The sequence below is a fragment of the Durio zibethinus genome, chromosome 26 (genome assembly GCF_047325235.1).
Source record: "Durio zibethinus cultivar Kanyao isolate XHJ-2024 chromosome 26, ASM4732523v1, whole genome shotgun sequence".
Classification (NCBI taxonomy): domain Eukaryota; kingdom Viridiplantae; phylum Streptophyta; class Magnoliopsida; order Malvales; family Malvaceae; genus Durio; species Durio zibethinus.
This window is the reverse complement of record NC_143187.1, coordinates 5242296-5269806: the sequence shown is the minus strand read 5'-3', so window position 1 is coordinate 5269806 and position 27511 is coordinate 5242296. Positions and strand designations below refer to the sequence as shown.

At 31.3% G+C, this 27511-nt stretch overlaps 4 protein-coding genes across 7 annotated transcripts; 2 read left to right on the top strand and 2 right to left on the bottom strand.

Annotated features, from left to right (window-relative positions):
- The first annotated feature begins 5222 nt into the window (after positions 1-5222).
- On the top strand, positions 5223-8751 carry ATBFRUCT1 (Glycosyl hydrolases family 32 protein). Of its 3 annotated transcripts, XM_022859408.2 has the most exons (7): positions 5230-5444; positions 5672-5680; positions 5868-6730; positions 6997-7155; positions 7334-7572; positions 7666-7756; positions 8457-8751. In XM_022859408.2, the coding sequence occupies exons 1-7, from the start codon at positions 5255-5257 to the stop codon at positions 8634-8636; spliced, it is 1731 nt and encodes a 576-aa protein (XP_022715143.2). In that variant the 5' UTR covers positions 5230-5254; the 3' UTR covers positions 8637-8751. The 3 variants fall into 3 exon arrangements, with proteins under 3 accessions (XP_089612102.1, XP_022715143.2, XP_089612101.1); XM_089755975.1 differs by lacking the exon at positions 5672-5680; XM_089755976.1 differs by lacking the exons at positions 7334-7572; positions 7666-7756 and having other exon boundaries at positions 5223-5444.
- A 1830-nt stretch (positions 8752-10581) lies between these two features.
- Positions 10582-14355, bottom strand: LOC111274634 (nucleosome assembly protein 1;4-like). 2 transcript variants are annotated; one of them, XM_089755977.1, is made up of 11 exons: positions 14337-14355; positions 14130-14220; positions 13891-13934; positions 13557-13652; positions 12420-12512; positions 12169-12256; positions 12018-12079; positions 11744-11931; positions 11485-11662; positions 11345-11388; positions 10582-10980 (listed from the first exon to the last, which is right to left on the bottom strand). In XM_089755977.1, the coding sequence occupies exons 2-11, from the start codon at positions 14197-14199 to the stop codon at positions 10803-10805; spliced, it is 1041 nt and encodes a 346-aa protein (XP_089612103.1). In that variant the 5' UTR covers positions 14200-14220; positions 14337-14355; the 3' UTR covers positions 10582-10802. The 2 variants fall into 2 exon arrangements, with proteins under 2 accessions (XP_089612103.1, XP_022715144.2); XM_022859409.2 differs by lacking the exon at positions 14337-14355 and having other exon boundaries at positions 14130-14306.
- An 898-nt stretch (positions 14356-15253) lies between these two features.
- LOC111274635 (SMAD/FHA domain-containing protein) lies at positions 15254-16676 on the bottom strand. The gene is made up of 2 exons (XM_022859410.2): positions 16123-16676; positions 15254-15936 (listed from the first exon to the last, which is right to left on the bottom strand). Exons 1-2 carry the CDS (start codon positions 16547-16549, stop codon positions 15422-15424), a joined length of 942 nt encoding a protein of 313 aa, XP_022715145.2. The 5' UTR covers positions 16550-16676; the 3' UTR covers positions 15254-15421.
- A 2072-nt stretch (positions 16677-18748) lies between these two features.
- Positions 18749-27271, top strand: LOC111274637 (WD-40 repeat-containing protein MSI4-like). The gene is made up of 15 exons (XM_022859411.2): positions 18749-19052; positions 19371-19434; positions 19746-19832; positions 19953-20015; positions 20375-20440; positions 20598-20672; positions 21275-21350; positions 22243-22468; positions 22739-22820; positions 24885-24958; positions 25108-25219; positions 25343-25417; positions 25605-25684; positions 26101-26200; positions 26717-27271. Exons 1-15 carry the CDS (start codon positions 18919-18921, stop codon positions 26813-26815), a joined length of 1413 nt encoding a protein of 470 aa, XP_022715146.2. The 5' UTR covers positions 18749-18918; the 3' UTR covers positions 26816-27271.
- Positions 27272-27511: the final 240 nt, after the last annotated feature.

Genomic DNA, 27511 nt, shown 5'->3' with positions numbered 1-27511 from the left:
AATGAAGTCATTGCAAAAAAATGATATATATGATATTGTTAAATTTTTTAAAGGGAGAAGACCATTGAAGAATAAATAGGTGTTCAAGTTAAAAAAAGATGGTGGTAAATTAGTGAGATACAAAGCTCGATTGGTGATAAAAGATTTTTCTCAGAAACCTGATATTGATTTTGGTGAGATATTTTCTCTAGTTATGAAGATGAGTTTCATTCGAGTGGTACTAAGATTAGCAGCAAGTTTGAATCTGGGGCTTGAGTAACGTGATGTCGAGACTACATTCTTGCATAGTGACTTATAATAGGACCTTTATATAATCAACCTGAGGGTTTTAAAGTGAAAGAAAAAGAGCATTTAGTTTGTAAACTAAATAAAAGCTTGTATGGCTTGAAACAAGCTTCACGATAATGGTACAAAAAGTTTGATTCTTTTATGATGAGCCATAATTATAAAAGAATAGCAACAGATTTTTATGTGTATGTCAAAAAATTTTTGGATGATAACTTCATTATTCTGTTATTCTATGTTGATAATATGTTGATAAGGTTCGCAGGTTGAAAGAACAATTATCTAAGTTCTTGATATGAAAGATTTAGGTCCAGTAAAATAGATTTTCATATAGATATTATTTGGGATAAGAGAGCTAAAAAGCTGTGATTATCATATGAAAAGTATATTGAATAAGTGCTTAGTAAATTCAACATGGAATATACTAAATCAATTAACAGTTCACTTGCCAATCATTTTCATTTGAGTAAGAAATTTTGGCTAATGATTAATGAAAAACAACTAGTTGTATCTAGTAGTTCTTATTCTTTTGCAGACAGTTCTTTAATGTATCGCATGATTTGCACACAATTTGACATTACTCATGCAGTTGGTGCAGTAAGTAAATTTATTTTTAATATAGAAAAAGTTCATTGGAAAATAGTGAAATGAATTTTTAAATATTTGAAGGGCATATAAAAAATATGCTTAAGTTATGAAGTTTCACAACTAGTTATAGAAAGGTTTACGTATTTTGACATGACAAGTGATCTTGATCGTAAGAAATATACTTTAGGGCATTTATTTACTTTTGTAGGAGGAGCTATGTCTTAGCAGTCTAAGTAATAAAAGTATGTTGCCTTATCAACTATAGAAGCTGAGTATATTGTAGCAATTAAAACAGGTAAAGAAATGCTTTGGATGAAATATTTTTTTAATTAAGGTTGAATAAAAAATATGTGATGTTTTGTGATAGCCAAAGTACTTTAAATTTGTATAAAAATGTCATGTATCAAGCTAGAACAAAGTACATTAATGTTAGATATCACTGATTATGTTTAGTGATTGAGAAACAATATATACTATTGAAAAAAGTTCATATTGATGAGAATGTAATAGATATGTTGACTAAAATACTTTATAGTAAAAATTTAAGCTCTACAGTAACTTGATCGAAATGGGTTCATTGACTAAGGTAAGTTCTAAATGAAACTGTTATGGTGATAAATCTCTTCCTAATGAGGTTGGAAGGAAAAATTATTAGAAAATGTGGGGTCTAGCCCTATCGATTTTGGCTAATTACAAAGCCCAAAACCTTTAGTCTTTGATCAAGAAAAAGAGCCTTACGTATTAAAAGAAAAAATAATTATTTTAAGATGTGAAATAGTGGCATCGAATAGAAAAAAAAAACTAGAAAAAAAGAGTTGGTTAAATAGGAGTTGATATGTGGTCTGATTAAGCTAAAATTTTATTAGCAAGTTTATAATTCAGAGTTCTAAATTTTGATAAGTGAATATCAGTTTTAAAACTCTTTAGGAATAAATCTATAGTGTTTAGTTGAGTCATTTATTTGGTAAAATTTTTTCAATTATATCTCTAGTTATTGATTAGCTCTAATTTTAGCTATAGGAGAACTTTATATATCCATTATTTAATAATAAAATTTTTTTTGGTGGTCTGTATTTTTTTTCCTCTACATTATAAGGTTTTTCACATAAATCTTAGTGTGCTTTATTTTTTTCATGTTTTAAATTATTAATTATTGTATATTGTTGTGAGTTTATTTTGATATATTACTTTTGCGTTATTGTATTTATTGCTTCAGGTCCAACACAATAATGTTCATATCCTTTAGCATAAAGCCATAAAAGAACCATATCATTGTTGCTAAGGTGATGAACATTGATAAAATAAAAACTCTTTTAGTTTTTATGACTTTTTTCTACGTAAGAATTGAAAATTCGAATAAATAGTGTAAAAAGGTATATGAATTATATTATGTTTGTAAAAAAAAAAAATTGTTATAATTTGATCTTTGTCACAATGCTAAGAGGTACAACAAACACACTAAAAGCAAATGCCATGCAAATACATCAAAGAACCCAGAAATGGATTAAAGGGTTTTGTAGGAAGAAAGTTGAAAGAAAGATTGCTTCGAATTCGAAAACATTGAACAAAATATAAGTTCACAGTTATGACATAAAATCAATTACTAAAAGAAAAGGGTAATTAAAGTAGTTGGTGAAAAAGTAGTAGTAAGGGACATTGGCCTGCAATCGATTTGGTGAAAACTTAAAAACTTTTTTTAATATTTAAATATTAAAATTAATAAAAATTATATTTTATTAAGTACTAATTTGATATTAAATTTTTGGGTATTTTGGGACACTAAAATTTTTCTTACACACTTCCAAACTTAGTTCTATTTAAGTAAACTATAACCCTTTTTTTTTTTTTAAGATCTTGAGTCAAATTTAAGATAACTTAAAAAATGATAAATTTACATAGATGATGAATCACACATAAATAAAAAAAATTAATAACGATTCTATATTTTTTTCTATCTAGTAAACAAGTCATGATACGATCTTATTATCATGATAATTAAATCATTAAAAATAATATATAACATTATTTTAATTATTATTAATATTAAAATGATTAGCACATTCTATATCTTTGATTCATTTCTTCGAGAATTAAACATATAATAATCCTGTAATTTTTGTTGGCATTCATAAATGAAGATGCATTCACCTCCTTGCTTGGAAGATCTAAGAGAGGCCAATGACACTTTGTCTCAATAATAATAATAAAAAGAAAAATCTAATGACAAGTAAATTTAATATAAATTTATAATATATATTTTTAATTTTAATTATTTTAAATATAATAATAATAATAATATACAAGAAAATCTTATTTTGTAAAAGAGAGAATACATTTATATATACATATACACTAATCAAGTACTAGTAATTATATAGAATAAAATATAATATAATAGGAATATCTATCCTCTTTTATGATGTAAGACAATATATAATATAGAAAAATAATTGTACTTTTATTTTTAATCTGTTTAATTTGATTTAAAAGGATTAATTAAAATTATTTATATATATTTCATGTATTATGTTATTTAAAATTTAAAATGAATGTCAAATATAGGTATATATTTAATACAAATATATTTATTTTTTCAAAAAAATTTATATATTGAATTTTTTTTATTCCATACCCACATTTATTATATATATGTGTGTATTTCAAAAAAATAAAAAATTTAAACAATTAATATAATTCATTTAAGATTTTATAAAAAAAAAAGTTCACGAAATATATATAAAAAAGTACAATAAATTAAAAAAACACTTTTAGCACTTATTAAAGAACGAAATCTTGTTGAGAAAAAAAGAAAATTAATTTGCTTTTTTAGGTATATATCAGTGATTTTATACTTGTGATAAATTTAATATTTTTAAAGATTTGTGATAATGATTATGGATGATAAATGATCAATAATAATATAATTAATTTTTTAAAATTATAATGCATATAATTAGATTAAAAATAAAATTAATAAATACCAATTCTAATATAAGAATCGATTTAATTTAATAAAATATATAATATATAATGTATATGCTATAATGATCTTGAAACTTTTTGGAAGCACCTCCCCTCTAGCTCTAATGGTGGTTCCGCCATTGGTTCGCCATTGGTTCCGCCATTGCTGCTCGGTATAAATAATGGCATCTCGTGTCTTGGAGCAGTTGGACGCTTGACTGAACGTTTTAAAGTATAACACCTCGAAATCTAAGAAAACTCCAAATATAAGGGTTTTGATTTGTCCTTGTGCATTGGGATCTTTTCTCAACTGACCATTGACTTCTAGCCACATATTATATTCCAAAAGAAATAGGCAATACTGTATATATGTCCAGTGCTCGGTACCAATACAAGAGTCTACTAAAAAAATTTTTTATTTGCGTTCAAATTGTGCACATTGATTTAACAAATCTATATGTATATTGTTAATTGTATTGGTCTAAGTCAAGCCAACAATTTAAGTGCTTTTGTTCCATGGAAGGCGTTATCTAACATATTAAATACTATTTTGCTAACTTATGTTACATATTATATTATGCATTGTTAAATCATAATCATTTTTTTAATGGTTAAGTAAGATGATAATAATTAATTTAATAGGGTTTTTTTTATAGACTGTGAAATTTTTTAATTTTATAAATAAAATTGAGAGCTTTTAATATATTTTATTTTTAATAAATTTTTTTCTATATCTTAAAGGCATATATTACTCTACTAATTCTATTTGTATAGTCTAATTTTCATTAGGCCAAGACCACTTTGATTAGCTTTAAATTTTCATTTAATGTTCTTTTAGTTTATGCGACATACTTAAATAAAATAAACCCTTAATTTACTATATTTGTATATCCATATTTAACAAGCCAAGCCACCATTTTAACCCACAATAAGCTTAAACTAATTTTCCCACTACTTTTAAATCAAGTGTTAGCCAATTTTTTTAGTAAAAAAAATGTTAAAATTTGAACGAAAATTTATTAAATTTTATTTTGTAAAAGTGAATGGATAAATCAATTAAATTAAGTCTAGATTGAAGTGTTAGCCAATTTGATAACGTGTTTGATTGATCAATATGGTTGCATTCTTTTACTCGAACTCTGAATATTTGTACTGATAAAAGTCAACCTGTAAAAGTGAGAGAAAAACAATTTAAATGAATAAATTTCCATCAATATTGTTGTCACAAATTGACCTTTCTCATGGACAGCAAATACAGTGGAAATTCCAACAATTTCTTTGTAGTTTCTTTCTCAAGCCTTTGATGACAGCTTTGAATTTTCTTTTTATATTTCCATATCATGCCAAATGACTCATTTTCTCCTCCTATAAAACTGCCTTCCTTGGTGCGGCCTTCATCAGTTCTCAACCATCCCCCACTATGCAAAACATGGCTAGCTCTTTTGTTGGGTTCTTTTTGTTCTTTGCTCTCTTGGTTGGCCATGGAATTGTGGAGCTTGAAGCTTCACACCATGTTTACAAAAACCTTCAAACGGTTCAATCTACTGCATCAACAAATCAACCTTACAGAACTGGATATCATTTTCAACCTCCCAAGAATTGGATAAATGGTATATTTGTTTTTTCATAAACTCTCTCAATTCCCTTTTGAACTTTCCTTTTTTTTTTTGCTTTCCTATGTTATCTGTTTTAACTTTATGGTTTCTTCCCAAAGTTCATTTATTTCTTGCCAAGTGCATTTACGTATCTCTAACTATTTGGCTTCTGGTTCCCTTCTTATTGTCATCTGATCTGGTCTGACCTTGGAATTGACAAATGGCTACCTCTGGATGAACAGATCCTAATGGTTAGTTCTTTTTCCTGTTTCTTGTTTTTTTGCTCCATGATTTTTTGTTCGTAAGTTTAACTCCATACTCCGAGAAATATTCTTAGATAAAAAACCAGAAAAGATGAATTCTATTGCATTATGCTAGATTTCCATGATATTGTTGAACAGCCAAAAAAAAAAAGCCTGAACCACTGTTAATTGACAGGACTTATGATTTACAAGGGACTTTACCACCTGTTCTACCAATACAATCCAAAAGGTGCAGTGTGGGGCAACATTGTCTGGGCTCACTCTACATCAAAAGATCTTGTGAATTGGATCCCTCATGAGCCGGCCATCTACCCATCCCAGCCATCTGATATCAATGGTTGCTGGTCTGGTTCAGCAACAATCCTCCCTGGTGGCAAACCAGCTGTGGTTTACACTGGAATTAACCCCAAAAACAGTCAAGTCCAGAATCTGGCCGTGCCCAAGAATTTATCTGACCCTTACCTTAGAGAATGGGTAAAGTCAGTAAAAAACCCTGTGATGCAACCCACTGTTCAGAATCAGATTAATGCAAGTTCATTCAGAGATCCAACAACTGCCTGGTTAGGCCCTGATAAGAAATGGAGGGTGATCATTGGAAGCAAAATTAACCGCCAGGGCTTAGCCATTCTTTACAAAAGCAAAGATTTTGTCAATTGGGTTGAAGCCCAAACCCCTTTGCATTCTGGCAAGGACACTGGAATGTGGGAATGCCCTGACTTTTACCCTGTTTCAGTTAGCGGCAAAAATGGTGTTGATACATCTCTTAATGGTCCATCTATCAAGCATGTGCTTAAGGTCAGCTTAGATGATACCAAGCATGATTATTATACTATTGGCTCATATGATAATGTCAAGGACATCTACACACCAGATGAAGGATCTGTGGAGGGTGATTCAGGCTTGAGATATGATTATGGCAAATATTATGCTTCGAAAACTTTCCTAGACAGTGTGAAGAACAGGAGAATCTTATGCGCTTGGATTAATGAATCATCAAGTGTTGCCGATGATATCAAGAAAGGATGGTCTGGAGTTCACGTAAGTTTTGATTTATAGTCATTGATTGTTTATTAAGTAACTTAAGTTGAAAGTTTCAACACCAAAATATTAAATGCAACCTTTAACTAATAAAAAACTTATTAGCTTGCAAATCTTAGATGATTTGATAAATTAGTTTAGAGTTTAATTCTGTTAATTTATACGACATCAAGATCAAATCTCAATACCTCAACTTCTTTAAAAAAATTGTTTCTTGACAGCTGCAAAATCTGTCGTCAAATCTTCGTTATGGTTCCATTTTGCAGGCAATTCCTAGGAAAATATGGCTGGACGAATCTGGAAAACAATTGGTGCAATGGCCAGTAGTAGCAATAGAAAAGCTACGTGCAAACCACGTAAGCTTGCCAAGCAAATTGCTCAATGGAGGATCAGTTATTGAAGTTTCCGGTGTCACTGCTGCACAGGTGAGTTGGTTGTTTCTATTTTCTTTATTCACAACTGGTCAAGTCAGACAATGGGTTTTAGCCACGTGGCCCATATGTGAAGTATTTAAGGGTCAAGAAGGAAATCATATGGGCAATTTCAGTCGTTTCTGTTCTCCACTCCACCCATTGTTTATTCCGATTCATTTCTCTCGTACAGGCAGATGTTGACATTTCATTTGAGATTTCTGACCTGGAGAAAGCTGAAGTGCTAAAACCAAGTTGGACCAACCCACAGCTCCTATGCAGCCAAAAGGGTGCATCAGTTAGAAGTAGTCTTGGTCCATTTGGGTTGCTAGTTTTGGCTTCAAAGGGTCTAAAGGAGAACACCGCAGTGTTCTTCAGAATATTCAAAGGCCAGAACAAATATGTGGTGCTAATGTGCAGTGACCAAAGCAGGTCCCCCCCTTCTTCCACACTATAATTTTCAAACCTTTTCAATTTTCGCCCAAGCTTACAAAATTCTTAAGCTCTTTGTTTTCATGTCGACAGATCCTCCCTAAACCAAGATAACGATAAGACAACATATGGGGCTTTCCTGGACGTAGACCCTCGTCATCAAAAGTTGTCATTGAGGAGTTTGGTGAGTATTTAGATAACATAGAATCCAAAACAAATTTTTTGTTAACGGAAATTTTATTTAATCAATTTATATAATAACATTTAATAAATTTAAATTTTTATATTTTTTATAAAAAATTACGATTTAAGGTTCAAAGTCAACCAAGTACGGAAGTAGCCCTGCTAAAGTAACTTAGATAGATCAGCTTTAACAAAAGTTGATTTAACATTTTATACTCTATCCAATTACCAAAACTCTTTGCTGCCAATGGGATTTCGTTGTTTTTATATATTTTTTTGAAGACAATTATTACGAAACCAAGCAAATCTCAAAGCCAAAAGGCCTTGAAACATGGGTTTCTCAATTGTTTCACAAAGTAGTATAGTTTTTTTAGTAATTTTGGAATTTGGATCAGATGGGAGGATGAACTTTTCAAGAAAAACAAGTTGGTACTGGAAGGCATTTCTTATCTATATAGAATTTTGCTTCATTTGACAATTTATGTCTATGTCTTCAGTGAAAGAGCTATCACATATTTGGCACCAGGCCCACTATCATCTTCCAGTGGAAAATTTAGACGTCATTGTTGAAAAAGGGTTTGCTTTTGCGAACCTAGAGTTCCTGGATTTAGAAATTGGGATTAATCATTCTTCATTTGACCCATTTCATCATTTTGAATGTGTTTTGTCTCTCACACACTTGGAAATTGTTCTTTTTACAGATAGATCATTCCATAGTGGAGAGCTTTGGTGGAGGTGGCAAAGCGTGCATCACGGCCAGAGTTTATCCCACCTTGGCAATTAACAGCGCTGCCCACTTGTATGTTTTCAACAATGGAAGTGAGGCAGTAAAGATTGCAGAGTTGAATGCTTGGAGCATGAAAAGAGCCAAAATCAATTGAAATAGTTCCAAGAATATGTAAAGGATTAAGAGCCGAGAATGGCAAATGATAACATTTAGATGGATTTATTATTGCAATAAAGAAATAAAGAGACACGGATTGATGTTATTCCGAATCATTTCTACTTTACTTTATGTATGCTATTCACTTTTAGTAATTTTTACTATTACTTTATAGTTTACTAATTATTCAATAATAGAATTATTCAAAAAAAAAAGTACAATTTGAAACTTAATTTAATTTTTATAATCATTCTTAAAAGATGATATTGAACAATTTGAATTTGAATCTCAATACTTATATATTTTTTTATCTTTAAATTATAATTTATTTTTAAAAAAAATCAAGTATGTTACGTGAGATTTGAATGCTTTACATTTTATATGATAAATTCTCAAAATCACACATACTAACAAAATTATCATTTATTTCAAGCATTGAGTTAATTTAGAGGGATCTGTCTAAATGTGATAAATTATATTTCTAGATGAAAATATGAACGCCCAAGCAGTTCAACAGGCAGCAACAAATTGAAAAGTAGGTAAATTTTGATGCCGACTAGGGAAGTAGAGAAGACTTGGGGTTGTGGAGAAATTGGATCGGTAATTGAAAACTCAAAACAAGGGGGAAAGGTGATCATGGCCCTCCAAGCAACATGGCTGCTGCTAAAAAGAAAGGAGGCAAACAACATTGTTTTCGTCGCATATATATATATATAGGAATAGGACTATTTAATGATGATGAGCATATGCATTGTGCAAATGACAGTGCAATGCACTCCAAAAACTTGAGAAGAATTTGTCAAAAGCAAGTATGACAATTTGACAACTAACATGGGGTGAAGATATCCTTCTTGATCCTTTCTAGCAAACTGGCTGTTATATGGTTTGAATGCTAATTTCTAAAAGGATAAATTCCACCTAAATCTTTTAGCCTCGAGTATAATTCAACGCAAACTTATTAGTATGAAAAATATATAATTCACCCTAAATTCTTCAATTTCATAAGACAAATAGGTCTATCTACTAGTTATTTTGCTAAAAATCTTATTTAAAGATTATTTTACCCTTTAAAAATTAATATTTTCAAATACTCATATGAAGTAATAACAATAATAATAAATAAAATTGTTTTTATTTTGTTCTCAAAAATCTCTAATATTGTTAATAATAATAAAAAAAAAACAAAATTTACAATTATAAATATGCTAATATGTAAATATATGTATAGATTAAACATGTAATATTACTTTAGTACGTAACAATTTAAACAAAAAAAAAAGGAACATGAAAAATATAACATAAAAAAAATTTGGTTAAAAAAACAATTGAATATTTGTTAATTTGAATTTCTTATTATAATACTCATATATATATATATGTTAAATTTAAATCTATTGTTTGTGAAAATATAGTGATGGTAAACTTATTAATTTTAAGCAGAAAATTATTTATAATAAATAAATCCAAATTAAAAAATTATAATATTCAAATATAAATATTTTTTGTTACTATATATTAAATATATATAAAATAAAGAATAATACATATAAATACAATAAATTTAAGTTTGAAGAGCAACTTTGTAATATCATAAAATTTGCTAACAAAATTAAAAAATTTAGGATGAATTATCCAATTTTTAAGAACTTATATTAAATTACGTTTACAACTGAAAGACTTGAATGAGATTTTCCCTTCCTAAAATCTTATCTTTCATTTATCCTTGAGAAGCCGGCATGTAGGAGTTAAGCCGACTTTATATTTTTACTATGGCTGTTATTTGCTTATTACTACGTTTAATATTTATTAGAAGTTACATTATTGGTAGGTCTTTTAGAATTTTAAAATTTTTATATAAATATGTTATTTTGTTTAGATTTGTGTGAGACAAAAAAAAAAAAAAAGTGCTACACAAATTACAAACACATCGACCATCGCATGCCTTGTAAAGCCACATGTCTATAGACTAAACATATGGTACCATCTCATTATAAACCCAATAACATTCTTGTGGCCATTATATGCTCAATAACTGAATGCAGGAAATTTTCAACATATGAAAGGATAAAATAACGAACAAACTTAATTTTCAGAAACAAGCTATATCACAGAACTTCAAATGCGAGAGTATGGATTCAGTGAAATCTTAACGAGCTATTAACTTTTATTTGCCCTCGCCTTTTTCTTCCTCATCTCCATCCTCATCCTCATCTTCATCCTCATCACCATTTTCGTCATCACTGTTATAATCACCTTCTAAGCCATCATACTCGTTCCCCTGAACAGCTTCCCCCGTAAACCATGATACCGCATGAGGAATTAGTTTGTCCCGAATTGCCGAACTATACAAACACTCCATCATGTCATTTGAGAAACAAAAACAGGGATGATTCAAAACCTATCTCATACATGCGAACATAAGCAAAATGATGACATTTCAATTACAGCACAATTCTGTTCATTTCAGAAAGTAGAGACGAAAACCGTCACCAATAATTTTCCCCATTTTCATCTCTCACATAGCATCAATGACAATTTTTTTTCAGAGCAAAACAATTTTAATCTCAAAAATAGTAAGAAATGAAAAGCATTTAATATGCCACAGTAACCTTACCCTGGAAACACTTATCCAAAAACAATTACCCTGACAAGGTACTAACCAAAGAAATCCATCTTCTAATTATCAAAGAGATATCCGAGACTCACCCAATGTTATAGTCATGTTCCATTCGATCCTGAAGTTCCTCAGCCTGTTGATAGATATATCAAAGAAACTAAGAAGAATAGTCCATTCAATTATTGACTTAGCCTTGGCTTCTTATTTCAAAAGAAAATGTCAAACTTACAAGCTCATCATCAATATCATAATCATCATCTGGTATTTGAGGGGGGTTGAAGAAATTGAAGAAACTTTCACAATTTTCAGTTTTTATGATGGGCTTAACACTCCTTGATCCTTTTTTTGGCTTCTTTTTCAGGACTTTCTGTGTCAGGCATTTCCCAGGATACCATTCAATCTTCGTTCTACAAATTACCCTAAACTATAAGATATATATAGAAGGATAACTTAAAAATTTCTCAGTACAACAGCACATATTAACTTACCCAATTGCTTTCTCCAAAATGGGCTCATTTTCATCGTCAACCATGTGATAAGTTTTTGTGAGGACAGAATTCTTAAAATAAGGATTCGAATCAAAGTAAAATTCCAGCTTGAAACCTTTAGGATCATCAATTTTGCCCCCCTTGATATCTTTAAGATACTTGAGAGCCCCTTCATCCCGCTCTGAAATCTGTATCAGAAAAGATAAAATCATAACATACATTTTCAAATCAAAAGATAAAACTAATTAGACAAGGAATTATACGATTCACATACTTCCTCAGCCAAAACTTCATTTGTTTTCATTGCAGTGAGCCAAAAGTCAGGCACTCCTTTTTCTGCATTTAAGATTATGTCAACCCAAGCTCGGGAATAATGCATTGATACAATTTCAGAAATATTGCATGAGTCAACCAAGCTTCAATACCTTCTACACCTTTATCCCCTTCTTTGTCCATTACAGCTTCATTTGTTTCTCCTTCAACTTTCACTAGACCATTTACAATTTCATATCTCTTCATTTTTTAAAAGAAGAAATATACATCTGATCAGCCAAGCAATATGAGAAAAAATATGCATGTGAATAACTCAAGCCTCATGAAACAAGAAACATCGTAATATACAAGGGTTCAGAAATGAAATAATAAAACCATATGTCCAAAAGAGAACCCGGCAGACCTTTGTATAAAGTGGTTCATAAAGTTTCTGATACTTAGCCTCCAATGCAGCTCTCTCCTCAAAAAACTTCTTCTCCAGTTCATCATGTTCACTCTGCAAATTGAATGTCTGAGACAGTATTCTTCTTGTAAAACCAAATGAATATGTGAGACAGTATTCTTCTTATAAAACCAAATGAATATGTGAGGCAGTATTCTTCTTATAAAACCAAACAAGCTCATAGTCGAATACTCAAACCAATTTCAGGAGCAATGGTGCCAAACTCCCAATTGTATTAAACATTAACATTCTTCAGCCACCATAAGTGTTAAAGACCAAGTGAAGAATCATATTAAACCCAACCATCGGTAACATTGCAAACAGTAACTTAAAGCCTATGGTAAGTAGAAAAGTCATATGAGGAAATCTGGTTTCAAATTCAAGGAAAGTTGGTACTAAAAGTATCAAAGAAAATAGAAGAAGAGCTAAGCTTGAATATACTATGAACTAGATAGTTCTACATGGTATCCTTAGCTGTAGTTCCTATTAACTGTTCAGGTATTCATAAATCCAATATTTTAGGGGATGCAAAAAAGTTCTCCTTGAGGAACTCAGCATATCAACTAGGACAAAACGAGCACTTTTAAGAAAAACAACCACCATAGAAACCAAACATGCATGCCAGAAAAGCAACCAGTTATTACTTAAGAGTCAAACCATCTAAGCTGACATTATCTGAAAAGCAATCCATCTAACAGATTCAAACATCAATCGGAATACCAATAATCATCCTCAAACAAGCACAGCATTCTCATTAACATAAGTTACTTTACAAAGCAAGAAACCAATTGCAAGGCAATAAATTGACAAACCAAAAATGCCCAAATCACAATCCTGTCAACCCCCCACCCCTCGGGCAAGAAAAAGTAATAAAGTAAAAGGCAAAGGAATGATGGAAAATTTCTCTCAAGTAATAAAAAATATAAAAACTTTGAAAAACTATCAATCTTGATTGAGGTAAAGCATGAGTTGGGATGTATAATTACATCACTGAAATTGGCAACAAAGAACATGCCCTCCATCTAATGAAAGATTAGATGTGCAATACACACGCACAGAAAATATACACATATTCAAGATAAGATGCAAGAGTACGACCTGGATCTCTCTGAGAATCTCAACACGCTTTCTGACATTTGGTGATAGAGTTTCTAGTATATCAGTATGTTGTCCCGCTAAATTTTGAAGCTTGTTCTGAAAAAAAAAGCCAACAAGGAGAAAAATAAATGAATCGAAATCACATCATGGAAATAACACAACTTCACAGTTCCCATACCATCATCCAATCAATGTATACGAAATGGTGAACCATCGGTGCTAAAAACTTTAAAACTGCTTCTAAATACAAACAAGCTACTCATAATTCTCATTTGTTTGTTTTCCATTCTAAAATAGAAAAGCAGAAGCATTATAAATAACAAGAATCACTTGCCTTAAGCGCATTAACCAGGCCGGCGCGATCCTCTGCGCTCAAAGCTAAGGATAGAACAATCAGATGATCGAGAAACTTTAGATAATATCAAATAATGATTAATCAGACGCTGATTTCAAATCAAATCACACGCGAACTGAGCAGAAAGAAAATACTGTAAAATAGACAAAAATAATCAAAAGGATTATTCACATGCCATTTAAAAAAAAAAATGAGACAGGAAGAGAGTAAGAGGTTACCGGCAGCAGCGGCGGGGAGGGCGGCGCCGAGATCGGATACGTCGAGGTTATCTGCGTTGTCGTTACTCATTTTTTGGCGTTTAAGGGGATGCTTGGGAAGCGAGAAAATCAAAATGCAGTCAGAAGAACAAATGAGACCCTAGGAAACAAGTGAAAAATTAGAAGAAAGAGAAGGGAAAAGTAAGTGAACTGAGACGCAACGCAAACCTATTTATTACGGGTGAAGCAAGGCACTTGCTAAGGGCGGTAGTGAAATTCACGCGCGGTTGAGGAGCGTCTTACTTGGATGTTTAGGAAGTGGATATGCTAGTTGGACCCACAAAACCACCTGAACTGACAGTTTTGCTGATGAGTTAAACGGCTAATTTGCCACGTTTTTCAATTAATTTATTTAAGTCTTTAATTGAAAAGAGATTAGGCCAGAAATAGATTAGCCAAACACCTCTGCAACTGCAAAGCTGTTGCATAAAAACCCATTTACCATAATGTAAAATGAAATTAATGTACATTTTCGTTCTCGCCAGAGAACAACTCTTTAAGGTTATCGCATCTATCCAAGCGGCAAAAATGGCAGAGGCATCTCCACCTCATCTACTGAAGCCTTCATGACATGTTTCTCGGCTGCCATGACAATGGTCTCGGATGCAGCTCATACCGCATTCAACAGGTTTTGAATTTGATGTTGCTTTAGGAATTAATCACGCCATTTCAAAACTAATAACATTTCTACATGATTAAAGAGTTTTAATACCAGGTGTGCAACAATGGCCATCGCCACATACTGGGAAAAAAAAAGGCTCAGCTCGTTGTTCCTTTTAGTTTTTAGTTGAAAAATTAAAAAAAAAAAAGTGTGGGGTGAGAAGAAGCTTATTATAGGTCTCAGAGAAGACTTATATTGGACTTACTGATTGCCGTCAAGGAGGATTCCTTGCAGCAGAATTTGAATCTAGAGCTTAGAAGCGAAGTATTCGAATCTTATCATGGTTGTTCTTTTTATTGGTGAATAAAAAACCAAAGCACTTCAGAAACATACAGTTTAGTAATCATGATTTAGATCCAAAACTAGTCATGTCTGAACTACTAAAAGAAGCAATCCAAATGGCCAATGAATTATGGACTATATATATCAGAAAAAATATATACCTCATTGAAATCTAGCCTTACAAAAGATTCAAGAAATAAACAACTGTTCTTACATACACATTATGTGTTTTCACCACATGTTTTGCAGACAACAACTAGAGCTTCGATATCAAGCTAGTTAAAACAGGTTAACTGGGAAAGCTATCTACTTACTCATCGTCTTCATTGTCTTCATCTTCATCATCAAAATCTTCCTCCTCTTGTTCATCCAATTCGCTATATTCATCTTCTAATTCTAAATCATCATCATCATCCTCCACAATAAAGCCACCAAGTGTTTCATCATTATCGTCTACACCACCTTCTTCCCCAGCACAAATAGTTTTCTTCTGCGCATAACTTCTATTTTTTCCACCATCCTTCTTTAACATGCCACGGTCCTTTGATCTTGTAGAATAAACTGATCTACGGACATTTCTTCCTTTCGTGGTAACCTCCTTGATCTCATCCTCACTCTCACCAGTCCAGTCATCATCATTGTCTCCTTTCCTTCTCTTTTTCCCCTTACTTCCCCTCCTTCTTCCCTCAACAGCTTCATCATCACCATCCTCGCTGTCTTTTCCCTTTTCGTATTCCTCAAGAAACCAGTCCCAGTTCTTTATATTACGGATCCTTTGATTCGGGTATTGATCAAACTCATGCCCCATTACAAGAAAAACAAATTCTGCAATTACCAATTCATTATCCAACTAAAAATAGAAACTTGCCAAATATAAAGCTAATAGAACAGTTAAAATAAAAGTAGTAATTAATTAATTAAATAATTAATTTTCTTGGGTTTTCTTTTCTTTTTCTGTGATCAAACTCAAACTAAATCTAACAAATTTAACAAAGAAGAAGCCATTTTTACCTTTGACAGGGTCAATATCTTCTATATCAACACTCTCTGCTCCATTATCACTCCCCAAATCTGTTTCTTCTTCTTCTTTTCCATTTTCTTCACTCCTCTTCAATACAAACCAAACAGGGATTCGACCCGAAACGCAGAACCAATCGCCATCTGCCAGCTCACCTTTCTCGGATTTTTTGAAAACCTTAATCGCTCCTTTTGTTCTGCTCCATACCCAAATCGGGTTCTTGCCTGTAACTTCGAATGAAACCCTAGGCGCCTTTTGAGTCTCGCCTTTATTGTCCACCGGAGTTTCGAGCTCGAGTAAAATGTGACGGCGAGACACGATCCGGTCGCTGGTGTTGAACCCCAAACCTCTTCCGAATATGGTCTTGGAACCGGATTTTAGCGCCAATTTTGAACCATCGGCTCCTTCGACTTCCATCATACTCTTCACTGTTCTTTTAACAACCGTTGGTCGATTGAATTTTGAAATGAACGTTTGGATCTTTAACTGCGGTTTGCGTCAACGTTCTGTTGCTAATTTTCTCCTCGTCAACGTATGAGTTTTTTTAAACTATAAATTGTAATAAGCTCTTATTTGTCTCATTTTTTAATTCCTTCTTCTTCATTTTTCTTACATTTTCGATAAGTTTTTTTGAAAATCACAATTTAGAACAATATAAAACATATAAAACATATACAATCTTTTCAATATGTATCTATTTTTTAAAATTATAATTTGCTTCTATAAAAAATTTTTTAAAAAATCAACATAGAGAAAACAGATAGAAAGTAAAAGATAGGATATAAATAGAATTTTAGATTTTTGGTAAAATTTTATTTTGGGTATTTTATTATTAAAAAAGGTTTTAGACATTTTCCACCGTTCTTTAATTTCTTTTTTTAATATTTTCTAACATAAAAAAGTATGATTTGTAATAATTTTATAAAAAAAAACTATAAACTATGAAATATATATATTTTTATCTATCCCAATTTATTCTTAAAAAAAAAAAAACAAAAGAGAAAAAAAGTTAATGGAGAAAGGAGAGAAATAAAAAAAAGTACTTTTGTTTTTTATTTACTCTTTATTTTATCAAATATATTTTCTTTAAATTAAAAATAATATAAAAACTACCAATTTGTATTTTTAAAATAAAAATTTATAACATCATGCAAAAGTTTTTTTTGTTATTTTAGTAATTGAGTTTTTTTTTATTTCACAATAAATTATAAGATTATCATGCGTTTTTACAATGTTATAAATAAAGAAATTAATTAATTAGCATAATTATTTAAATGAACATGTATCAATCACATAAAAACTTTTATAAAAATAATATTTTTTTCTCTAAATTTTAAAATCATATAAAATTTTAGTTAATAACTTGAACTAATTAGTTTAAATTTGATGTGATATGAATTAGAAATTTATGAAATTAATTCAAAATAATTTGAATTTAAATTAATTTAATTTAAATTTTAAATAATTTAAACTTGAATATTCATTATTTGAAATTTTTTACCAAAATGTAATATTCAAATTATCAAAACCCTCCTTATTCATAATGATTTTATATAAAATTAATAGATTATTGTGTAATTTGATTTTTAAAACATATTATTTTTAATGATTGGGTATTCAAAAAATTTTATGATCAAATTCTCAATTTTATAATTAAATATAAGAACTTTATTTTCTTCAAATGTTTTACATAATAGACTAACATGATAATCAAAATATTGATACATAACATATTAACAAATAAAGATATATATTTCCTAAAATTAAATAAATAAAGATGTACCATACGTCATGATTTAATAGTTATTTTTTATCACATCAATTTATCATTAATAAAATTAATGTGTAAAATAAAATATTTAATGAAAATAAAATTTGAATACTTAATTTGAATATTATTTTTATAATTACTAAATTTATATAATTCAAAAATTAGATTATAAAGAGATATATTATAATTTAAGAATATTGTGAAGAAGATAGTTTTTGCATTTTTGATACAATAACAGATAGTAGTGCCAAGGTTCTAATAACTGACTGCTTCAGTTTCAAGCTTTTCGAGTGATAGAGTCATGATAATATTATTTGATATTATTTTTTTAACAGTGTACGAATTAATTATTTTATCAAAATAATATCAAACATAAACGTTCTATAGATAAGATATATAATCAATATATTTTAACTGATATTCAAGATTCTAGTAACTTATTGTCTATATTTAAAAAAAAAAAATAACAAATTTTTTATTTAAGGTCTACTTTGAAATATAAACATATTTAAAAATTTTATCTGCTGTTTTCATTTTAATAATAATAACATCATCAAAGTAAAAAAAATAAATTAATGAAATGATCTTAAATTTTATATATCACATGTTAATAAAAAATTATACGGAATCCTTTCATCTCTGTATCTACTATTTGGACATGAACTTTTAAAACATGTGTTAAATAACGAAGAGACGTATTATAATTAACTCTAAATTAACCAACCTAAATCCTACCTGACTGCCGGTTACCGTAGAGCAAGCTCTACGGCTAGCTTAGCCTTTTATTTTTCCTAGTCCATACCGCATTGACAACTGCTCAATCTATAGATCGACATGAGTCCATAAGGTCAGTTCTCCCTTCAGGGGGACACAGGTACACGACTCAACTCAGTGCAAAACCCAAGAAATAGGACCGGAGGCGGGAAATTTTATTAAACATAAAGAAAATAAAAAGCCAAAAAAAAAAAAAAAAAAAAAAACAAAGCGAGAGGAAAATTCTCAGGGAGAACTGAGAAGAATGGAAGGGAAAAAAATGAAGGCGGATGAAGTGAGATCGGTGGAGGAGAGATACACTCAATGGAAGTCTCTGGTGCCTGTCCTATACGATTGGCTCGCTAATCATAACCTTGTTTGGCCCTCTCTTTCTTGCCGGTTCGTACACTGTATCCCGCTCAGTAGGGCTTCCAATTTAAGACTTTTTTTTTTTTTTTCATAATTTGTTTGGTTGCTGAGTACCTGAAGGCAAGTGCTAAACGAAAAAAAAAACTGAGTCATTCTTGCAATGTACCAAATGTTTGCCGTTGTTTTTAGTTTTATATTATTGTTTTTTATTTTTTTAAGGTGCATTTGCTTTCTCTTTATTTGAATTTTATATCATTATCATTAGTAAATGTATGTATACGGAACAAAGGGTGACGAATATCAGAAATATGCAACTCTTTTTGAGCTTTGATGGTTTTGTGATGATAGGTGGGGCCCACTACTAGAGCAAGCTATTTACAAGAATCGTCAGCGTCTTTACCTTTCAGAACAGGCAAGTCAATCTTTGTGGGAGAACTTGAATTGGGTTCCTATTTATTCTTGAGTTACTGTTTGTAGTTTAATATGAGTAAATGAAAAAACTTTATTGGCCTTTTCAACAGGTAAAGCTGTAGACATAAAACATTGTTTTTGAAAAATTTTTCCGTGTGCGAAAATGTGTGAACCTATTGCATTCTTTCTTTGGTGTTATACTTAACAATTCACCTTAGGGAGGGGTAATTTGTTCTGATTGTGTCTAGACATTCTTTTGCTTGATCTTTGATGCATCCTGGTTGTTTAATTCACATTTGTCTCTGTTACCAGACTGATGGAAGTGTTCCAAACACACTTGTAATAGCAAACTGTGAGATTGTTAAACCTAGGGTTGCCGCTGCAGAGCACATATCTCAGGTGATTTGACTTAAAATATATATTTTTTTCGTATTTATCTCTTCTGCTTTCCCCTTTCAGCTGAGATTTTATCTTACTTAGTGAATTGCTGTGGTACTCTTTTCTTGCTTGATCTTGCAGTTCAATGAAGAAGCACGTTCTCCCTTCGTAAAGAAATGTAAAACTATTGTACACCCTGGTGAGGTGTGGCTCCTATTCTCCCCTTGTTTCTAACTCGATTAGTTGTAGTGGCAGCTTATTGATCTAATAAAAACTAAGTTTTGAATTTAGATGGTGCCCACACGAGGTACTGCACAACATACATTCACTACTGAATTGAAAAAAGATGGAGACAAAATAGTTTGCTTTCTTGAAAGAACAGGGTTTATTCTAGAAACTTCTGATAACTTAATACTTGAAATATAAGAGAAAATAATTTATTTATTATGTCTTATCGAAGCTCTCTATGTTATTCTCTAAATGATGAAAATCTCTTGTAATTCTAATAGAACTTTGAATGAATTCCTGGAGTCATTTAGGATGCTATGGTTGCCATTTTGCAGGTGAATAGAATCAGAGAACTCCCACAGAACAACAAGATAGTTGCGACACATGCTGCTAGTCCTGACGTAAGCATTTATTATTTTCTCATCTTATCTTTTTGGATAAAAGGAACTAAGGATGCAAAGGTATCTAACATGTAGTATTTGTTTTCGTTGTATTTGAAGTTTATTTATAAGTTATTTACGCTCGATGTGGCCTAAGTACATTGACTTTTCAAAATAGGTCCTCATTTGGGATGTAGAGGCCCAACCTAATCGTCATGCTGTGCTGGGAGCTACAAATTCTCGACCAGATCTGGTTTATTCCGAAGGGAATTAAGTTTGTGATATTTTTGTCAATGCCTTTTCTTTCTTTGAATTATTCATTTGAAAATTTGTGACTATGTCTAATGTAGTACGAGTAACTTCAAAACTCAATTTTCAGAAAATTTCAATTTCTTCAACAATCAAAGTCTAACTTCAAGCATAATAAAACCTAAATATATATAAGCTCCATAACCTTGGCTTTAAGCCCATGGGAAAAATATATCCACTAGCAAAATAACCCAAACAAGCAAGTCCACTAACAAATTGAGTCCTACCTTCTAGACCTACGACTAGAATAAATGTTCCTTCAAAACTTGGAAGACTGTTCTCCATCAATATCTGTGTACTTATGTGTAACGATCTGCGTGTTTAGTTATCCAAAAAAAGAGAAAAGTTTATCTGCATGTTTCATGATTGCATTAATTGATAATTTAGATGTTTTTGACAAATAATTTAAAAATTCTTAACTATGTAATATTAGCTGTTTATTGAACTTTGGAAAATTAAGATGCAGCTTCTGCTACTTGGACATTTTATTTGTTCTCATGGTCTTGTCATCAGGTTGTTTTTAACTTAGAATCTACCATTTCGCAGATATTGACCGGACATCAAGAAAATGCTGAATTTGCTCTTGCTATGTGCCCAACTGAACCGTTTGTCCTATCTGGAGGTTGAATCATTGTGTTACTTCACATACTTTCAAAATCTCTGTATTTCTTAAACCTTGGATGAGCAATAGTTAGATAATGTAGAGTGAACATGCATGATAATGCTTTATGTATTGCTATTGTTCTTCAAGTATTACATAGTGATATAGTGGTCATATATTTACATGTTTACTTATCTCACAATATTTTTTAAAATAAGAAACATGTTTGATGCAAGTACTACTGTAGTGAAAAAGTATATATATTACTTCTACGTTCTTATAACTATTTTTTAACATACTATTTACTTGATATCCTTAAGGCATTTTCTTCCCTGCACACATGATCAACATTATGACGTTTGTTTTTTCTATATCTTTTGGTGGCCATTGCAGTGAGGCAGCTTATGATCTTAAACCAAGGCTTAGTCATAAGGTAGTTGTGGTGATTTACTGAAAGAGACTTTGGAAACATGTTATGGACTTGAAATGCTGTTTTCTGTATGGCAGTTGTGGCACCTCAGTGGTCAATTGTTATGATATCTTGGTTCTTTGAACGGCACTGCTGCCATGAGGGATTGTCTTATCATTGTTTCAAGGTGGATGGTCAGTCAGTCTTATGTCTATTGGTTTGTCTGATTCTTTTGAATTCCTGAGGCAAATGGAATATAATTACACCTTGTACCTCTGGAATACAAATTCTGTCTGCTAGTTGCACCTTTGAGAAACTGGGAAAAGTTGGAACTCTGTGTAATGTATATACTTTAAAATATGCCTCCATGCAGTATTCTTTCTGGAAAATTAAAAAAACACTCATTGTTCCATGTGCTGGAAACTTAATTATTTTCCTCTTTCTCTGTTACATGTTGATTTTCCTCTCAAATAATCCTTCTGACCAAGGAGATTTTACTTGCAGGCAAGGACAAGTCAGTGGTTTTCTGGAGTATTCACGATCATATCTCTACTCTGGAAACAGTAATAGGGCCCACAAAGTCTTCGGGATCTACTGGCACAAGTACGAAATGTGCCTCTAAGGGTGGTGGGAGTAATGATAAACCTGTGGATGGCCCTTCCATTGGGCCACGAGGTATCTACCGGGGCCATGAGGATACCGTTGAAGATGTACAATTCTGCCCTGCAAAGTAACTAGATTATTGTCATGGTTTGTGTCATTGTTTCTTCATGATTTATGTGATGCACAGTTGCTGCATGCTAGGCACGTCATTGATGTTTTTGTTTTAATTGTTATTTAAAGTTTATTTATTGGGAATTTGAGATTTCTCTCATGAGGATATTCTGAGTGACATGGTAGACAGGAATCCTTATATCTTTCTTGAATCCATTCAACCATGCAAAATTTTTTTAACAACTCCTCACTCTGATTCTTCTGTTGTTTTGTACCTTGTATTTAGTGCTCAGGAATTCTGCAGCGTAGGTGATGATTCTTGTCTTATATTATGGGATGCAAGAACTGGTTCCAGTCCGGCTGTTAAGGTTTGAATTCTTCTGAGTATTACCATCTTTTTGCTATTCAAATTTTGTGTCATGATACCTTTTATTTGACATCTCCATACAATAGTTGTCACATTTCAGGTATGGTAGAGGAAACAAAATATCGAGTTGTGTACTTAATGTCAATCCTAAAGTTAGTAGGATGGCCTTTTGTCTGCCTTTGAAAAGAAAACCTTTAGGGGACGTTTGGTTCGGGGGAATATGAGATTTTCCCCCGGAATCTAAACTTGTGGGAATGTGATTCCCACGTTTGGTTCATTGGTGTCTGATTTCGGGAGTTAATCTAGATTTCCAATAGTACCTAAAAGTCTCGGAACCAAAACCCACCTCTTCTTGTGGTTTTTTAAGATTCTGGGAGTAAATTTATTATTTTAACATATTTGACCCGAATAAAAAATTTTATCGTTCTATTTTTCCCTTTTGAAAACCAACGTATAAAAAGAAACATAATAATAATTAATTTTTACGAACTTTATATTGAAAAAGAAATAGCTCAAATACTGCATTTCTTGGAAGCTCAACGTAGTATTTGAGTATTATTTTTTTTGTTCATTGTTAAATACGACGTTTGTAGGGAACAAACGCCCTAATTGTTGATTAATTTTTTATCATGAACAAAACATGCAACCATGACATTTTCCATGAACAAAACTTCGTAGTTGCATTCAATTACAACTTTTTCATGAACAAAATGTTGTAGTTGATATCATCTAAGGCGCTTTGTTCATGCAAAACATCATGGTTGCTATGGTACAATTAATTTTTCACCTGTGTAATGTTTTGTCATTTTGCTTTCAATACTGCATTTCTGACATTAGAAACGTCGTAGTTGTTAATGAAAGAACTTTTCAGACAACAAAGATCACTTTCCTTATTCAGAAATGATGCAGTAATTGTTTAAAAAATTTTTTTTCTATAGCAATTACAGCGTTTCTATATACTGAAATGACATAGTATTTGATTAAATTTTTTTTTCTATATCAATTATGGCTATTCTATACTAAAAGATGTAGTATTTGATTTTTTTTTCCTATGTCAATTACGATGTTTCTCTATTCTGAAATGACATAATAATTGTTTTAAAATTTTTTTCTATATCAATTACAACATTTCTCTATTCAGAAATGATGTACTAATTGTTTTAATTTTTATTTCTATATCAATTATGGCGTTTCTGTTTTTAGAAACGACGTAATAATTGTTTTACTTTTTTTGTTCTATATCAAATACGGCGTTTCTATTTTCACAAACGATGTAGTATTTGTTTGATAATTTATATTACTATATTTTATTTTATGTTGTTTAATATAAAAAACTAAATTTGTATTCAAATTTTGTTGGTCAAACACTATCCTCATATTTAATCAAAACTATGTATTTGACATAGTTTGAAGGACATTATTATGAAAAGACTTTATTATGTAATTTGACTTTCTCCCAACCAATCGAAGGAATAGCATTCCTATACCACATAGTCTCATCCCTTGCAAGGAATCCACACTTTCCCTTGGAATCTCAGATTTTGCGAGCCAAATGCCCCCTTAGTTGATATCAGTGGCCAATGTGCTATAGCCTTGATGAAATGATTCTCTATCATGCTTAAATGTTCAGAGGTTTTACCTTAAAACTTGTCCCAAATATCTGGACAAAAGTTCCTATTGAGTGTGAGGACTACTGCTTTGTCAAATATAAGAGGAGTGAAAGGATAGGTGTTATGTTTTCAGTGAAGGCCTTCACAAAGGACTTGCTAGTTATGCCTCTTTTAAAGGGGTTCACTTTAGCACTTTGTGATATTTTAAAAGTAGTGCTGACTAGAGGAAAGGGAAATGTATGTTGCACATGGTTTGGTGCACATATGCTACAGAAATAATTTTTTACATGCTCTCCAAAGTAATTCTTATATGCCCTCTTTATGGCATTGCTTTTTTGTTCACTCTTTTGTGCTATTCTCCTTTTTTGTTCACTCTTTTTTGTTCACTCTTGTGGATCATTTTAGTTTTTTATTTATTATTAAATTGCACGTGGATATTTTTGATGTTTGGGCAGGTTGAGAAAGCTCATAGTGCAGATATTCATTGTGTTGATTGGAATCCTCAAGACATAAATCTCATTTTGACTGGGTATGTATATCCGGTAATCAGACACTTGTATTTTCTACTGGGTTGCTTTGTGGTAGGTTCTGGTGATTTTACATTTGACATTCTGCATTTGTTTGACCAATATCTATGTATGTTCGTCGGTTGCCATTAATTCATTCTGCATTTACTAGGTCTGCTGATAATATTGTTCACATATTTGACCGTCGAAACCTCTCTTCTGGTGGAGTTGGATCACCTGTTCATAAATTTGAGGGCCACGGTGCAGCTGTCCTTTGTGTACAGGTGCCTAAGAAAATTTTTAACGTACTTGCTTAGCTCAAAATCTCCATTGTTCTTTGTAATGTATTTATAATGGGGAATATGTTTAGATTTTTGTTATTGACGAAAATATTCTTGTATTTGCAGTGGTCTCCAGACAAGTCATCAGTCTTTGGAAGTTCTGCTGAGGATGGGATCTTAAACATCTGGGATCATGAAAAGGTGTGAAGCTAAATGCTTATGCAAGACAACTTTGCTCTCCTTCTCTTACTCTTTCTCATGTATATAGTGATAGCAAAATAGTACATATTAGAGATAGTAAAAAACAGTAGTTGGAAAATCTGTCAATATAGATATATATATATATATATATATTTCTGCTATTGTATTTATGACAATGTCTTTTCAGATTGGGAAAAAGCAAGATAGTTCTGGACTGAAGGTACCAACTGCTCCTCCTGGCCTATTCTTTCGACATGCGGGGCATAGGTAACGAGCTCCATATTGTTTACCGGGCAAAGAATCAATAGAATTGCTAATGTTTCTAACGCATGTCTGAGATATGCCAGAGGTCATCTTTATGCTGCATACACATTTTATTGGATGACCGGTTTATTATGTTTGAGTTTTTCATTGTTTTCAAGGCCTGATCATATTTCTTGTTGCGTTTAACAAACTAGGATAAATTTGTATCAGTACATAAAAAAAGTGAATAAATCTTCTGTAGTGCCTTTGTATGACTGCAATTTTAGATTCTAGATGGTATATTGGAACTCTTAGTTTTAATTTCCTCTAGTTCATGTGAAGATGGTAAACTTGTATAATATTTTAACTGCGAACTTTACTGTCAACTTTGATATTGTAAAAGCATTTCCAGGGTGATTAAGTTGCATATATGTGCTCAGAGACAAGGTTGTTGACTTTCACTGGAATACATCTGATCCATGGACGATTGTCAGCGTGTCGGATGATTTTGAAAGCACTAATGGTGGTGGCACTCTACAGGTAGCTAAAACTACCTCCATTTAGTATTTACAAATGGCCTTTTTCCATTACATTATTGAGGCTCCAGGTTTTTGTCAATTTTTTTATACTAACTTCTTTTTGTACTCAGTTTCTACTGAGTACTGACATAATATGGTATATTAACATGGGAAAATTGTTAAAAGTGGTGCTCAACAGTTTAATTTACAATAACATTGAGTTTTGAGAAAGCTTATGCTGTGCGAGTATGTTAGTAACTTAATATCTCATCACCTCCTTTCCCCCGGCACCATGTACAATATGCTTGCATCACTTGGAGAAGGTAGGCACAATGGGCTCTACCTTGTCCATGTAGTACTTGCTATTTATATCGGTCTTTTATGGTGGAATGGTACAATTAGATGGAGTCCTAATCATAGATAGATTTATATGGTATTATAGGACCATTATAGTGAAATGATGCTTCCCTCCTAAAGAACAGAATTTTTGGTGCTTAACCAAACAAACTTGATCAAAAGAGGTGATGTTTGGGTGCAGATATGGCGGATGATTGATTTGATTTATCGTCCTACTGAGGAGGTCCTGGCTGAGCTGGAGAAGTTTAAATCTCACATTCTGGCATGTGAAAAAAATTAGTAAAATTGTATTATTTTAGTCCTAACTAAAGTTGTTGAAACTAGATCTTTTCTTTGAAAACCATCCATTCTCATGTAGGGAAAAACCATTGAGGTACGAATGGTAATGCAGAACACTAGGTGGTTGGTAGGCACTCTTAAACCTTGCTTATCACCTACGTTTTTTTTTTTCTTTTTTAATGTTAATTATTGTTCTATTGGCACTTAGTAAGGTCATTTGCATATAAAAGTTCAAAACAAAAGTTAAAGTACAAATTTGATCATTTTTACTGCATGCACTGAAAATTTATATATTTTAATATAGTATGAAATTGCAGCATAGATGACAACAATGGCCAGTTTACTTGTTTTGATTATTCAAATCGATGTGGACCCTAACTTAAGGTCAAAGTTTCGTTTGTGTTATATTTGAAAAGATATGAGAGAATAGATTTGAATATAGTTTAATGTAGAAATTGTAAGAATGAAATGTAACTATTACGCACAATTTAATTAAAATTCAATGTATTTATATTATCTTAAAGGATAAAAGAAGAATTTCAAATTCAAATACTTGTAGGTCATTTAAATTCATCATTAAATAAAGTTTCAATAAGCTAACAAATTTAAAAATAATCATAAAATTTGTATTTAATATGAATTTATATTAAATTTGAAAATTAAGTTATAAAGGGCAACTTAAGAAAATTGGTAAAAA

Excerpts from the sequence above, each read along its gene's own strand:
- LOC111274634 (XM_089755977.1), bottom strand. The coding sequence starts at position 14,199 with ATGAGTAACGACAACGCAGATAACCTCGACGTATCCGATCTCGGCGCC. Across the intron at positions 12,080-12,168 it reads AGGGGATAAAGGTGTAGAAG|AAAAAGGAGTGCCTGACTTT; the intron begins GTATTGAAGCTT and ends TCTTAAATGCAG. Across the intron at positions 10,981-11,344 it reads GAACATGACTATAACATTGG|TTCGGCAATTCGGGACAAAC; the intron begins GTGAGTCTCGGA and ends GTGTTTGTATAG.
- LOC111274635 (XM_022859410.2), bottom strand. The coding sequence starts at position 16,549 with ATGATGGAAGTCGAAGGAGCCGATGGTTCAAAATTGGCGCTAAAATCC. Across the intron at positions 15,937-16,122 it reads AGATATTGACCCTGTCAAAG|AATTTGTTTTTCTTGTAATG; the intron begins GTAAAAATGGCT and ends TGGTAATTGCAG.
- LOC111274637 (XM_022859411.2), top strand. The coding sequence starts at position 18,919 with ATGGAAGGGAAAAAAATGAAGGCGGATGAAGTGAGATCGGTGGAGGAG. Across the intron at positions 19,833-19,952 it reads CTGCAGAGCACATATCTCAG|TTCAATGAAGAAGCACGTTC; the intron begins GTGATTTGACTT and ends TTGATCTTGCAG. Across the intron at positions 20,673-21,274 it reads CAAATTCTCGACCAGATCTG|ATATTGACCGGACATCAAGA; the intron begins GTTTATTCCGAA and ends ACCATTTCGCAG.
- ATBFRUCT1 (XM_022859408.2), top strand. The coding sequence starts at position 5,255 with ATGCAAAACATGGCTAGCTCTTTTGTTGGGTTCTTTTTGTTCTTTGCT. Across the intron at positions 6,731-6,996 it reads AAGGATGGTCTGGAGTTCAC|GCAATTCCTAGGAAAATATG; the intron begins GTAAGTTTTGAT and ends TCCATTTTGCAG. Across the intron at positions 7,573-7,665 it reads ATGTGCAGTGACCAAAGCAG|ATCCTCCCTAAACCAAGATA; the intron begins GTCCCCCCCTTC and ends TCATGTCGACAG.